Here is a 13,152-nt window from a genome sequence, read left to right on the forward strand (position 1 = left end):
CGACGTCGACCCGACACCGACCCGAACCCGAAAACCGACCCGAATATTCTCAGACCCGCCCAAAACCTGTCGGGCCGGGTCGGGTTGGTCGGGTTTTCGGGTGGGCTAGGTCCATTGCTCAGTCCTACCGTAAAGTAAGCCAAAATCATGGAAAGAATATTCATATATATATATATATATATATTAATGAATAAGCAAAATTTTTGGAACTGACACAATACTTTCAAAAAAATTCCACAACAAAATCTAGGTGGTCAATTGTTAAAGGTAGATAAAAAAAAAAAAAAATTGTTTGTTGTGGATCCAAATAAAAAGCAGTTACAATTTACCTCATATTATTGTAAAAATATTGTGAAATTAAAATTAAGATGATCATGTTCAAGCTTCAAGCTTATTTCAATTGGGTTCAAAGAAAATTTAGGATTAGGGTGTTCAAATTTTTATTGTAGGGGTCAAAATGAAAAAAAGAATAAAAATTTTATATATAAAATTTTTGTTTGGGCCAGTCAGGGGGTTCATTTGAACCCCTGGCATTTGAACCCCTGGCCTTAATGTAAAGCCGCCCATGCCTTATAGGTATCCTTGAAGTCCTTGCAAGGAGAACTGACATGATCGACCAAGTCGTCAAAGTGAGCAAATTTTAATCGTTTGACAGTATTCACACCAACTTCTCTAGAAGTTTAGTTAAATTTTATGTTAGTTGAGTTGGCCAATTTTTCATGTACTCATCAAACTCAAACTCTCTATTCTTTTCCTGTTTTGATAGAAATATTCATTTTATTTTTTTATATCTCCCAAAAAAAAACTTCCTTTTTTTTTTTTTTTTTTAGAATTTGATTTTGTCACCAACAACAACACTCTTTACTACAACCTATCACTCAACATCACCCTCAGGAAGTGAACTCCAACAATTGGGGTCAGCATATATCACCAACGTGTCCAAGCCATTGCATATTATAAGTACTTAGCTTGGGTGGCAGCAATTGTTGTCTCTTAAGCCTCGCCATCTTTCAAAGGTCAACGCCAAGAAAGTGATGGTGTTTATAGTATTGATGTGTAAAGCTATCTTTTAAGATAAGCGTGAGGCTCTCGCAGTAAGATCAAGACTCTCTCTATTAAGCCGCCCATATATGGCAAGTGGTTTTTAGAGTACCTAGTGCCAATAACCAAGTGGACTGAAATGGATCGAATGGACTGAAATAGACTGCAGTAGATCGTAATGGGTTGAAATAGACTGAAATGGACCAAATCGTCTAAAATGGACCGAATAAACTTAAGTGGACCGAGATAGACCAAATGGACCAAAATGCTATGTTAATGTGCTCAATAGGAACATAGCAACAATAAATACTGCACTTCAACTTTTACATATTTCTCACAAAAAAGAAGTTGACAAATTTTAATGATCAAAAATATCTTTTGATCTAAGTGAGAAAAAAAATGTAGCTTATATGGTGAAAAGGGCACTCCTATTATTAAGTGAGAATAATGGTACCATATGAAGTTGACATTCTTATTGTATAGCAAAGATGTGATGATGTTTTTGTATAAAATAGTCCCTTATATCTGTACAGAGAAGAAAATAAGAATGAGTAAGCATTTTATGGAAGCTAGGTTTTGAGGAGAGAGAGGCTTATTCCATTGAAAGAGATGAGAGAGAAATAGAAAATTTTGATTAACATACTACTCATTTCATATATGATATTTGCAGTATGCTTCTAACCATATTTTGGCTTTGTAGATTGACCTCTTTTTGTAATATGCATTAGGGCATATATTTTGCTTGGATTTTAACTAAGGTTTCTACCACACATTTCCTATCATGTACTCTTCATCGGTGATTTCATTCTTCATTTTAATTTTTCTATACATAAAATGATCTATTGAAAATTTTGAAGTATAAGACCATTTTAAGCTAGGTGGCGAAAAGTAAGTAGACTACAATATTACTTATTTTTATATTTTTTAAGACACCCACAAAATGGCTTCAAATCAAAACATAGGCCACATTGTAAAAGAACACTTTATAAATAAAGTAGTAAATTAAGATAGGTAAAGTCATACATATACTTATCCAAGTCATGCTATATAATAAAATAACATTCTATCATTATATATTCTATTTCAATTAAGAAATGCTAGGTCTTTTTGTATTTGTAGATTTATGTGCAAGTTCAGTTTCCAGTCGTATTAAGGGTAATTTCGTCAATTAACTCCTAAGCTCGCAGAAGTTTCAATGAGTACCTTGAGATAGTTAGTTCACCAACTTGTGACTCGATCACTGCCTGCAACATAAATCTGTTATCCAAAATAATTAAGTTCCCGCCAGTTAAACAGAATCCAGGTCAATCTTTTACCGTCCAAAATTTCTGATCAACTCCATCAAAAAAATCAACGACCCAGATTAAAAAGAACCCGCATGGCGATAAGTATATAAGCAAGCAATACTAAAAGCTTTTCCCTCCTAAATATTCAAGCTCTTCAAAATCTCTCTCTCTCTCTCTCTCTCTCTCTCTCTCTCTCTCACAGAATCACAGAGAATCCATGGCTGGTAGAAAAATAACAAGTTTGTTGGTTCTAATACTGATTGCTTTGCCAGTTTCGGTATTTGCAATTCAAACTCTGAGAACTGAGCCTTCAATGAAGGAAGATCGAGAGTACAAGGAAGGCAATTACATTCCTCTCTTCGCCAACACAGCTTATCTTAATCAAAATCCATGGTAATTTCCTCATTTCTCTGTGAAATCTCATATTTTCATCGTTTGCTTATGATCTCCTACTTGAGCTTGGAATTTTATTTTTTATTTTTTTTAATTTTTATTCTTTTGATTTGGTTCTAATTTTTATTTGTTTATAATTTGTTGCTGAGAATTTCTGTTTTTCTTTTTTATCTATTGAATTTGTGCTAAGAATTTGAAAAATTAAAAAAAATGAAGTTTTAGGTCTCAATATCTTGATTTTGTTTAAGAAACTGTTTGTTAAGTAAATCTATAAAACTCTAGAATACTCTGGAAAACTGAGATATTATTGATTGTAGGAATGAATACAAGCAACTCAGTGAAATACATAGCTACTGATCCTATTTATATACAATATAAGCAAGTAAAGGTCAAGCAAAACTAACTCCCACACTTGGCGGGTACTGTACACGTGTATCACAAATGGTAACTGCCTCTAACTTCTCAGTTCAAAAGGTAACTGCTCTGTCTTCTTCTTTTTTTTTTGAGAAAAGGTTACTGCTCTGTTTTAGTTTTACAATTTGCACATATTGTCTTATGATCTTAGTTTCTACTTTCTAACTAGGAGCCTAGAATGCACAGACATGGGTGGTATTGTATGATATGGTGACACAAGCAATTTTTAAAAAATTATAACATGACAGGGCAGATAGGACACGTTATGACATGGGTACGGCACCCCAAATGAAGTATACGTGCATCCTAGCTTTCTAGGCATAGATAACATAATGAATTCATTGGTTTATTGCATATTAGTATAAAATTTATCTTAGACTTTTATAAACTTAGTTTCTGGGCAGGTTTGCATTTTCTAATATCCATCACGATATGTAGATCCAATACCCAACAGAAAGAAATCGTTTGAAGAAGTTATAGCAGGGGATTGCTATGTGAACACTGGGTATGAATTGAGGTTCAAGACGGAAACAAAGAAGAGACCCCTTTGTGAGAAAATTCTGACGAGAGAAGAAGTTGCGAAAGTTAAAGAAGCCATTGAAAATAAAACTGTGTACGGGATGTACTTTGATAACATTCGCTTCAAAATGCAAGTTGGAGAAAAGAGTGCAACCTCCTACGATCCTATGCATTATATTTTCAATCACCTGGACTTTCATATCCTTTACTTAGAAAACAAAGTCAAATACATATATGTTATTGATGACTACGATATTGCTGAGGATATATCTAAGGACAAGGAAATCTATGTCAACTTCACGTATTCTGTCTCCTGGGAAGATTTTGAATATATAGAGTTATATTTGAACCAACAAATAAGTATTCTGTCTTCGGTCAGTGACTCGTCGGAGAAAGTTGGGGGAGACGATCCTATGCCTTATACTACAAATATAGTCATTTGCGCCTGGCTTCTGTTGCTTTGTATTGTGATTGTGACATGCCATAGAAAGTATTTTACTCGGTATCTCTCCATTCCTTATGTTTGTATAGTTCCATTCAAGCAGGCCATTGTATTCACCTAATCAACTTCTGCAGGAGGAATGCTTTTCAAGCTGAAATGATGACCAAAGCAACAGGGCTTGTTCTTCCAAGTCGTATTCATGGCTATAGGTGCAGGTGTCCTCCGTACTCGTCCCTACTTGGGGCCATTCTGGGTGTTGGAACTCAACTCTTCATTATGTAAGCCATATCTGCCACATGTTTGTTAATTCAATTTTTTCCCTCCAATTCTGAATTCTAGCTTCTTTGGTTGAAAGTCTATAGCTATTTTGGGTTTTTTGGTCCGATTTTATTCTGAAAAATGTTGTCACATGTCACTTAGGAATTCTATTTGCAGAGTTTGCATCCTCTTTGTTTTGGCTGTATATACTGGTCGCCAATATCCCTGCAATCATGAGAGCTTGTATACTTGGATCATCACGAGTTATGTTCTCACATCATTGGTTTCTGGGTACAAGGCTGCTTCATTCCACTCTAGTTTCACAAGAAGTAGATGGGTAATACAGTAGTTGTAATTAACATATACAGTATCACAGTAGTTTCTGTATTAAAGTCTTTACAGTTCAGGTTTTTTATTATGTGGCGAATGATTTTTCTTGCAGAGAGAATGTGTTTTACAAACTGGGGCCCTGTACTTTGTTCCAGTGTTCATAACAGGTCTTGCCATAATTACATTAAAGGTGATCACAACAGGGGTGTCACTTCCGCACGATTGGTATAATTATCTTTGGAAAATCATTTCATTACCCCTCTCTTTCGGAATCCTTATTTTGGGTGGCATATTGGGGCAGTCTTCCCTAAGAGAATCTGAAATAACTTGTTCCACCGTACACTTTCAAAGTGAGATTCGTAATCAGGCTTGGTACATGAAGACACCTGCTCACATGTTCTTTGGGGGCCTTCTGCCTTTCTGCATGATCTTCTTCATGATGAATGATATCTATGCAAGCTTGTACAGTTTGAAAGTCTGTGGTGCATTTAGTACCATGTTTACGGCCTTCCTTCTTGTCATCATACTGACTGTATCGGTGGGAATGGGCTGTACACACTATCAGCTGTCCAATCAAGATAACCAATGGTGGTGGAGGTAATTCTCTTACAAATGTTATAAACACAATAAATTTCACAACTTTTTCACATTTGAGGTGGAAGATTGAAGCCCAAATCATGCTTTTCTAGCTTTTGTTCCTAATTTGATGAAAAATTAAATCATTTATTTCCATGACACAATATACTAATCTCTTCTCTTCCGATATCTATCTATCCATTGATCTATCTAAGTCTATATGCAATGCAGATCTGTGTTTCGTGGGCGATCAATTGCCATTTTTATGTTTGTGTATGGCCTCTATTTCTATGCTAGAGCAAGCGCTAGAATTTCAATGAACCTGCTACAGTTCCTGGGCTACAATGCTTGCATATTCTATGCTGTCTTCTTGATACTTGGAACCATTGGCTTCTATGCTTCATCAATTATTTCCAAAAGTGTACACCGAGGTCTAAAAGAGTTGTGACCTGGAAACTCAATTCAATAGGATCTGTGGGATGATATGAGCTGTGCTTTGCTTAGATAAGTACTGGAAGTTACCCTTGGCAGCTGAGTTGGCATTATAGTCAGTCGTTAGTTAGGATGTGTATTGGGAAGGGAATTGTACCATAAGAAGCCATAGTTAATTGTAAAGGATCATATCAGAAATTTTAAGCAAATTGTTCTCTTTCATTTTCTATTTCTTGTTTTTACTTCTTAATTCCAAGGAGGCTAGTTCTCTTGAAGAACTACTTCAATTCCTTTAGAATCCAAAGATTCTTATTATATAAAATAAAATTAAAAAAGTAATTCCTTGATTCAATCCATTTGTCACGAAATAACTGAAAGCAAAACTACATATTCATTTATTTCATACAAATTGTCACACCAATTCAGGTATCAGTCAATGTCATCTTGAGGAGAGGCAGAGGATGGTGATTGTAGCGTCAATCTTGGACCTCTTGCTCTTGTATGAGGTGGTCATGGCATGGAAAGTGGTTCTGGTGATAGTCCCGTGCAAAATAGCAAGCTTATAGCAATGGAAGCAATATTTAGTCATAAATGATCAAAGTAGAGAATAAAATTCACCTTCACTGAAAATTACAAGTAATTTGGAGGCATGTTTTTCTCCTATCAGTTTGTCTTTTTAGTACTCAATTCCATTCTAATCGAAATCAGGTACCCTATGGCCAGACCAAAACAATAAATGAAAAACTGGAAGAATTAGAAGGGTAATTCCAGTTCAATCAATGCAGCATCAATGAAAATAGTGAAGGACATGTGCGCTTCCACTGATCTTGTGAGTTGCTTATATACAAAATTGCAAATGTATACCGACTCTCATATCACAACTCAGCTAATAAGGGGTGAGGGATAAGGCCAATTATCTACCTCTAATGTCTGAACATAGAAAATCGACAGATCCTAGTTTTTGTTCGGATACCAATACCACCATAATCCCAAGATTTGACTTGTAATAATTTTGGTGATCAATAAACAAATATGAGGAGAAAATCACAATTTACTTAAGCCGTAGTCAATCTAAAAGTCAGATCAATAAACAAGTGGAGGAGAAAAGCACAACATTCACACCGACTTATCTAAGTTTTAGTTAAAAGTTTAAACTAGCAGCAACCTCACGTGATTCATGACAATATATAGTTATTATGGTAATGAGGTATAATATGTAATTTATTTTCTGAAATTTGCTAAAGATAATTTATTTTTACTAAAAATAAAAAAATTTCTAAGAGTAGTTCCATTTCTTTGTCTCTTGACTCTCCATGAATATATCATTATATTATTTTGGATGTGTTCAATTGATATTATTATTTTTTGAGGTGATTCAAATTCTTCTAACTGCATTCTCAAAAATAAAAAATAAAAAATAAAAAATAACTTCTAACTTCTATTAAAGTGCATTATGTTTTCCTAGTCTCTTCTTTGTACAACTAAACTTTTTAAGTTTCAAATTTCTCTTTTTCTTAGGACGATTATCATCTATATAATATTTAAAAACTAAAGTGTAGCATTTATTGTTACTATGCTCATGTTAAGCCACATTAGAAACGAGAGATATTGGCCCTAATTCAATCCATTTTAGTCCATTTTGGTTCATTTTGGTCAACTTCAATCCATTTTTATCAATTTTGGTCCAATTCGGTCCATTTCAATCCACTCGGGTCTATTTGGTCTATTTCAGTCAATTTTGGTATATTAGTAGAGATAGAAAAATGGAAAATAATTTTAAAAATTGTTTAATTTTTAGGGAGAATAAATTATCTTCAACAAATTTTAGAGAACAAATTATTATTATAACACAATTACAAAATAATTATCTATTTTCACGCATCATTTGTATCTATGGCTAGTTCAAATGATGCGTAAATAGCTAGTTCTAATAAATAGCCATGTAAATTATCTTTTGATATAAACTCAAATTTTCACATCCAAAATAATGAAGATTAACTATTGTCATTCATTCTTATATATTGCATAGATAAATTAGGCAAACGTATCTTACATTTTATCCCAAAAAAAAAAAATCGTTCATGTGGGTTATTTGGTTCAATATTACATGGGTTATTGGCCTATTGGATAATGTGTTATTTCACCAACATGTGACTCGATCACTGCCCGCAACATAATTCTGTTATCCAAAATAATTAAATACCCGCCAGTCCAACAGAATCCAAGTCAATCTTTTACCGTCCAAAATATCTGATTAACTCCATCAAAAAAGATCAACGACCTAGATTAAAAGAACCCGCGTAACGAACCGTATACAAACAAGCAACACTAACAGCTTTTCCCTCCTAAATATTCAAGCTCTTCAAAATCTCTTTCTCACTTTCTCTCTCAGAATCACAGAGAATCCATGGCTCGTAGAGAAGCAACAAGTTTCTTGGTTCTGATACTGGTTGCTCTTCCGGCTCTGGTATTCGCAATTCGAACTTTGAGAACTGAACCTTCAAGGAAGCAAGATCAGGGGTACAAGGAAGGCGATTACATTCCTCTCCTCGCCAGCATAGCTTATCCTAATCAAAGAGGTCCATGGTAATTCATTTCTACATTTCTCTTTGAAATCTCTCATCTCTTTCAACGTTTTCTAATCATATTGTTAGTGAGCAATAAAGGTTGTGTATACTTTTTGTGAATGCTTGAGATAATTAAAAAGAAAAATACTTTTTGGACCTCCTGATGAATTTGATGCATCTCTGTTTATTTATTTTTTTCGATTGCAGTGAGGCATATTCGTATTTTGATTTGCCATTCTGCCCTCCTGGATGTAAGAATAATTTTCTTGGTTTGTGAATTTAGTTTCTAGGCATAGATAAGATAATTAATTCTGGCAAAATTTGCTAAATAGTACATTTTTAGAAAAATTTTAGGTGAATAACATGGGTTTAAAGTTATTTAGTTATGTAAACTGCTTTTGGAACTCGAGTTTGGTAAAATTGAGTTCCAACCCAAAAAAAAAAAAAAAAACCACATTGGAACTTGAGTTTAGGAAACTTCAACCGCATGCTATTCACCAAAATTTTTTCTAAAAATGTACTATTCAGCAAATTTTGCCTAATTAATTCAATAGGATCTGTTCTCAAATTAGTATAAAATTTATGATTTCCCAATCCTATGCATTTTCTAACCGACATCTCAATATATTATAGATCCAATGCTCAACAGAAAGAAATCGTTTCAAGAAGTTACAGCAGGGGATTGCTATGTCAACACTGGGTATGTATTGAGATTCAAGACGAAAACAGTGGAGAAACTCCTTTGTGAGAAAACTCTGACGAGAGAAGAAGTTGCGAAATTTAGAGATGCAGTTTTAAATGAAACTATGTACGAGTTGTACTATGATAACATTGGATTGAAAGTGACAGTTGGAGATAACAGGTCCGTAGATGAGTACGGCAATTTCCAGGACCCATATGTAATAGGTCAAAGGATTTATATTTTCAGTCACCTGGACTTTCATATCCTTTACTTGGGGAACAAAGTGACAGCTATATATGTTATGAATTACGGCGAGACAGTAGCGGATGTGTCTGAGGACACTGAAGTCAATGTCAAGTTCACGTATTCTGTGTACTGGGATGATTTTGATCCCAATGAAAAGCTTTTGGACGAAACGCATGTTCTGTCATCGGTCAGTGACTTGTTCGAGCCCGTTGGAGGAGATGATCCTATGTCTTATGCTACAAATATCATCATTTTCGTCTGGATTGGGTTGCTTTGTATTGTGATTGTGACGTACCTTAGAGATTATTTTACTCGGTTCTCATTCCATTTCTTTATGGTTGTGTTCTTCCATTCAAGCAGGCCATTGTATTCACCTAACGATGATCAAATCAAATTCTACTGCAGGAACTCTTTTCGTATTCATGGTTATAGGTGCAGGTGTCCTCGATACTCGTCCCTACTTGGGGCCATTCTGGGTGTTGGAACTCAACTCTTCATTATGTAAGCCATATGTTTGTTAATTCAATTTTTTCACTCCTATTTTGAATTCTAGCTATTTTGGGTTTTTTTGGTCCAATTTTATTCTGAAAAATGTTGTCACATGTCACTTAAGAATTCCATTTGCAGAGTTTGCATCCTCTTCGTTTTGGCTGTATATACTGGTAGCCTATATACCTGCAATCATGAGAGACTGTATACTTGGATCATCACGAGTTATGTTCTCACATCATTGGTTTCTGGGTACAAGGCTGCTTCATTCCACTCTAGTTTCACAAGAAGTGGATGGGTAATACAGTAGTTGTAACTAACGTATACAGTATCACAGTAGTTTGTGTTTTAAAGTCTTTACGGTTCAGGTTTTTAATTATGTGGCAAATGATTTTTTTCCTGCAGAGAGAATGTGTTTTCCAAACTGGGATCCTGTACTTTGTCCCGGTGTTCATAACAGGTCTTGCCATAATTACATTAAAGGCAATCACAACAGGGGTGTCACTTCTGCACGACTGGTATAATTATCTTTGGAAAATCATTTTGTTACCCTTTGCTTTTGGAATCCTAACTTTGGGTGGCAGATTGGGGCAGTCTTCCCTAAAAGAATCCGAAATAGCTTGTTCCAACATAAACTTCCCAAGTGAGATTCATAATCAGACTTGGTACATGAAGACACTTGCTCATGAAGTGTTCTTTGGGGGCCTTCTGCCTTTCTGCGTTATCTACATTTTGATGGATGAAATCTATGCAAGCTTGTACAATTTGAAAGTCTGTGGTGCAATTAGTACTATGTTTGGGGCCTTCCTTATTGTCGTCATACAAATTATGACAGTGGATGTGGCATGTGAACGCTATCACCTGTCTAGGCAAGATTGCCAATGGTGGTGGAGGTAATTCTCTTACAAGAATGTTATAAACACTATAATTTCACAACTTTTTCACATTTGTGGGGGCAAGATTGAAGCTTAAATCATGTTTAAATTCATTTAATTTTAAGCTCAAATTATGCTTTTCTAGCTTTTATTCCTGATTTGATTTTTTTTAAAAAAAACTATCCATCTATCTGTTGATCTAAGTCAATCTGCAATGCAGATCTGTGTTTCGTGGGGGATCAGTTGCCATTTTCATGTTTGCGTATGGCCCCTATTTCTACATTTCTCTTTGAAATCTCTCATCTCTTTCAACGTTTTCTAATCATATTGTTAGTGAGCAACAAAGGTTATGTATACTTTCTGTGAATGCCTGAGATAATTAAAAAGAAAAATACTTTTTGGACCTCCTGATGAATTTGATGCATCTCTGTTTATTTATTTTTTTCGATTGCAGTGAGGCATATTCGTATTTTGATTTGCCATTCTACCCTCCTAGATGTAAGAATAATTTTCTTGGTTTGTGAATTTAGTTTCTAGGCATAGGTAAGATAATTAATTCAGGCAAAATTTGCTGAATAGTACATTTTTAGAAAAATTTTAAGTGAATAGCATGCATTTAAAGTTATTTAGTTATGTAGACTGTTGTTGGAACTCGAGTTTGGCAAAATCGAGTTCCAACCCAAAATCGAGTTTAACAAACTCAAGGTCCAACTAGTATAGGTCTGGCATGGAATTTAAAAAAAAAATGTGGAACTCAAGTTTAGGAAACTTTAGCCGCATGCTATCCACCAAAAATCTATTCAGCAAATTTTGCCTAATTAATTCAATAGGATCTGCTCTCAAATTAGTATAAAATTTATGATTTCCCATTCCTATGCATTTTCTAACCGACATTGCGATAAATAGATCCAATGCCCAACAGAAAGAAATCGCTTCAAGAAGTTATAGCAGGGGATTGCTATTTAGTCACATGCTATTCACCGAATTTTTTTTCTAAAAATGTACTATTTTGCCTAATTAATCCAGTAGGATCTGCTCTCAAATTAGTATAAAATTTATGATTTCCCAATCCTATGCATTTTCTAATTGACATCTTGATATATAGATCCAATGCCTAACAGAACAGTGGCGACGCCACGTTATGCTCAGGGTGTTCCCAGGAGCACCCTGAGTTGAATTTTTTTATTTTATTTTATATAATAATTAAATTTTTTTTATTTGTTTACCCTTTAAAAAAAAATAGGAACACCCTCAATCAAAAAATTAGGAACACCTTCAAATTTAAAAAAAAAAATATATATATATATATATATATTTGTTCTACTATCAAAATAAAAAAAAAAAAAAAAAAAAAAAAACCCAATACAGAGTAGATCAGACTGATCAATACATCAAATACCTCAAATCAGTACATCAGAAATCACTAAAGCTAAAGCAAACCTAAAAACAGAGCAACAGAGCAATGCCTCCCTTTAGAAGTTAGATCGGTCCAGTCGGAGTCCAGACTCCAGAGCACATCGTCGCCCCTCATCAGAGATCGGTCTAGTCGCAGTCCAGAGCACATCGTCGCTCATCGGAGATCGCTTGCACATCGTTGGGGATTGGTCCAGTCTAGAGCACATCATCGCTGGATCGCTCGCCCCTCATTGCAGATCGTAGATCGCTCGGCGCCTCGACTACTCCGATGCTCGATGCTCCCTCTAGACCCTCCCTCAAGGTATTTCTCTCTTTTTTTCTCTCTGACTCTCTCTCAATCTCTCAATCTCTCATTGAAATGAAAAGTATGAAAATATGAAATGAAATGAATGAATGAGAGTCTAACTCTCTTTATTCTTTAAGAGTCTAACTCTTTCTCTTTTGAACTGTGACTCTGTGATTGGCTCATTGGCTGGCCGAATTTTTAGCTTTATTAATATATATATATATATATATTTTTTTTTTTTGGTTGCTGTTTTTTGACTTTTTGAATTTGGCTTTATCTTATAGTTGGTGTGTGTTGGTGTTGTCGTGTGTTGGTGTTGGTGTTGGTGTTGGTGTTGGTGTTGGTGTTGGTGAGATATTAATTGTCTTTTAGTGTAATGTGTATTGTGATTTGTGATTGTGAAATTTTCTGATTGACAGCTAGCTCTTGTGATTGGGGGTATAAGGCACGAGGCATGAGGCTTGTAATAAATCACTCTTTTTTAGACTTGGACTTAAGCTACAGGGCCTATATATTTTTGTGCTGCACAATTTATTGACTTTTTTTTTTTTTTTGGTTGAATAATAGTGTGATATTCCAAGTATCGAACAACCATGGTAATTAGTTGAACTAATTAATTTTGTTTGTTTGGGATATTAATTAACCAATAATTAATTAAGGAAATCAACTAATAAACAATAATTAATAATTTAATTAACTAATACATTATAAAAGACAAACAAATTAAATTATGTTAGGATAAACAACAATTAATAATTTTATAATTAATGAAACAATAATATAACAAATTATAGTTTATAAAAGACAAAAAAATTAATGAAACAACTAAACAATAATACATTTGGGAAAAATTCCTGGAGCCGCTATTGGGAAAAATTATGCTTCTTAAGGAACACCCTG

At 34.5% G+C, this 13,152-nt stretch overlaps 2 protein-coding genes across 9 annotated transcripts in view; one reads left to right on the plus strand and one right to left on the minus strand.

Moving 5' to 3' along the window:
• LOC126692119 (MDIS1-interacting receptor like kinase 2-like) overlaps positions 1–13,152 on the minus strand; it is an 82,238-nt gene that overhangs the window by 15,632 nt on the left and 53,454 nt on the right. The window lies entirely within an intron of this gene.
• Positions 3,725–5,867, plus strand: LOC126692122 (transmembrane 9 superfamily member 5-like). Of its 2 annotated transcripts, none has more exons than XM_050387614.1 (5): positions 3,725–4,155; positions 4,230–4,373; positions 4,516–4,690; positions 4,796–5,280; positions 5,491–5,867. In XM_050387614.1, the coding sequence occupies exons 1-5, from the start codon at positions 3,755–3,757 to the stop codon at positions 5,705–5,707; spliced, it is 1,422 nt and encodes a 473-aa protein (XP_050243571.1). In that variant the 5' UTR covers positions 3,725–3,754; the 3' UTR covers positions 5,708–5,867. The 2 variants fall into 2 exon arrangements, with proteins under 2 accessions (XP_050243571.1, XP_050243572.1); XM_050387615.1 differs by having other exon boundaries at positions 4,531–4,690.

This window comes from Quercus robur, chromosome 7 (genome assembly GCF_932294415.1).
Source record: "Quercus robur chromosome 7, dhQueRobu3.1, whole genome shotgun sequence".
In the NCBI taxonomy this organism is placed as follows: Eukaryota; Viridiplantae; Streptophyta; class Magnoliopsida; order Fagales; family Fagaceae; genus Quercus; species Quercus robur.

Excerpts from the sequence above, each read along its gene's own strand:
- LOC126692122 (XM_050387614.1), top strand. The coding sequence starts at position 3,755 with ATGTACTTTGATAACATTCGCTTCAAAATGCAAGTTGGAGAAAAGAGT. Across the intron at positions 4,691-4,795 it reads GTTTCACAAGAAGTAGATGG|AGAGAATGTGTTTTACAAAC; the intron begins GTAATACAGTAG and ends TTTTTCTTGCAG. Across the intron at positions 5,281-5,490 it reads GATAACCAATGGTGGTGGAG|ATCTGTGTTTCGTGGGCGAT; the intron begins GTAATTCTCTTA and ends TATGCAATGCAG.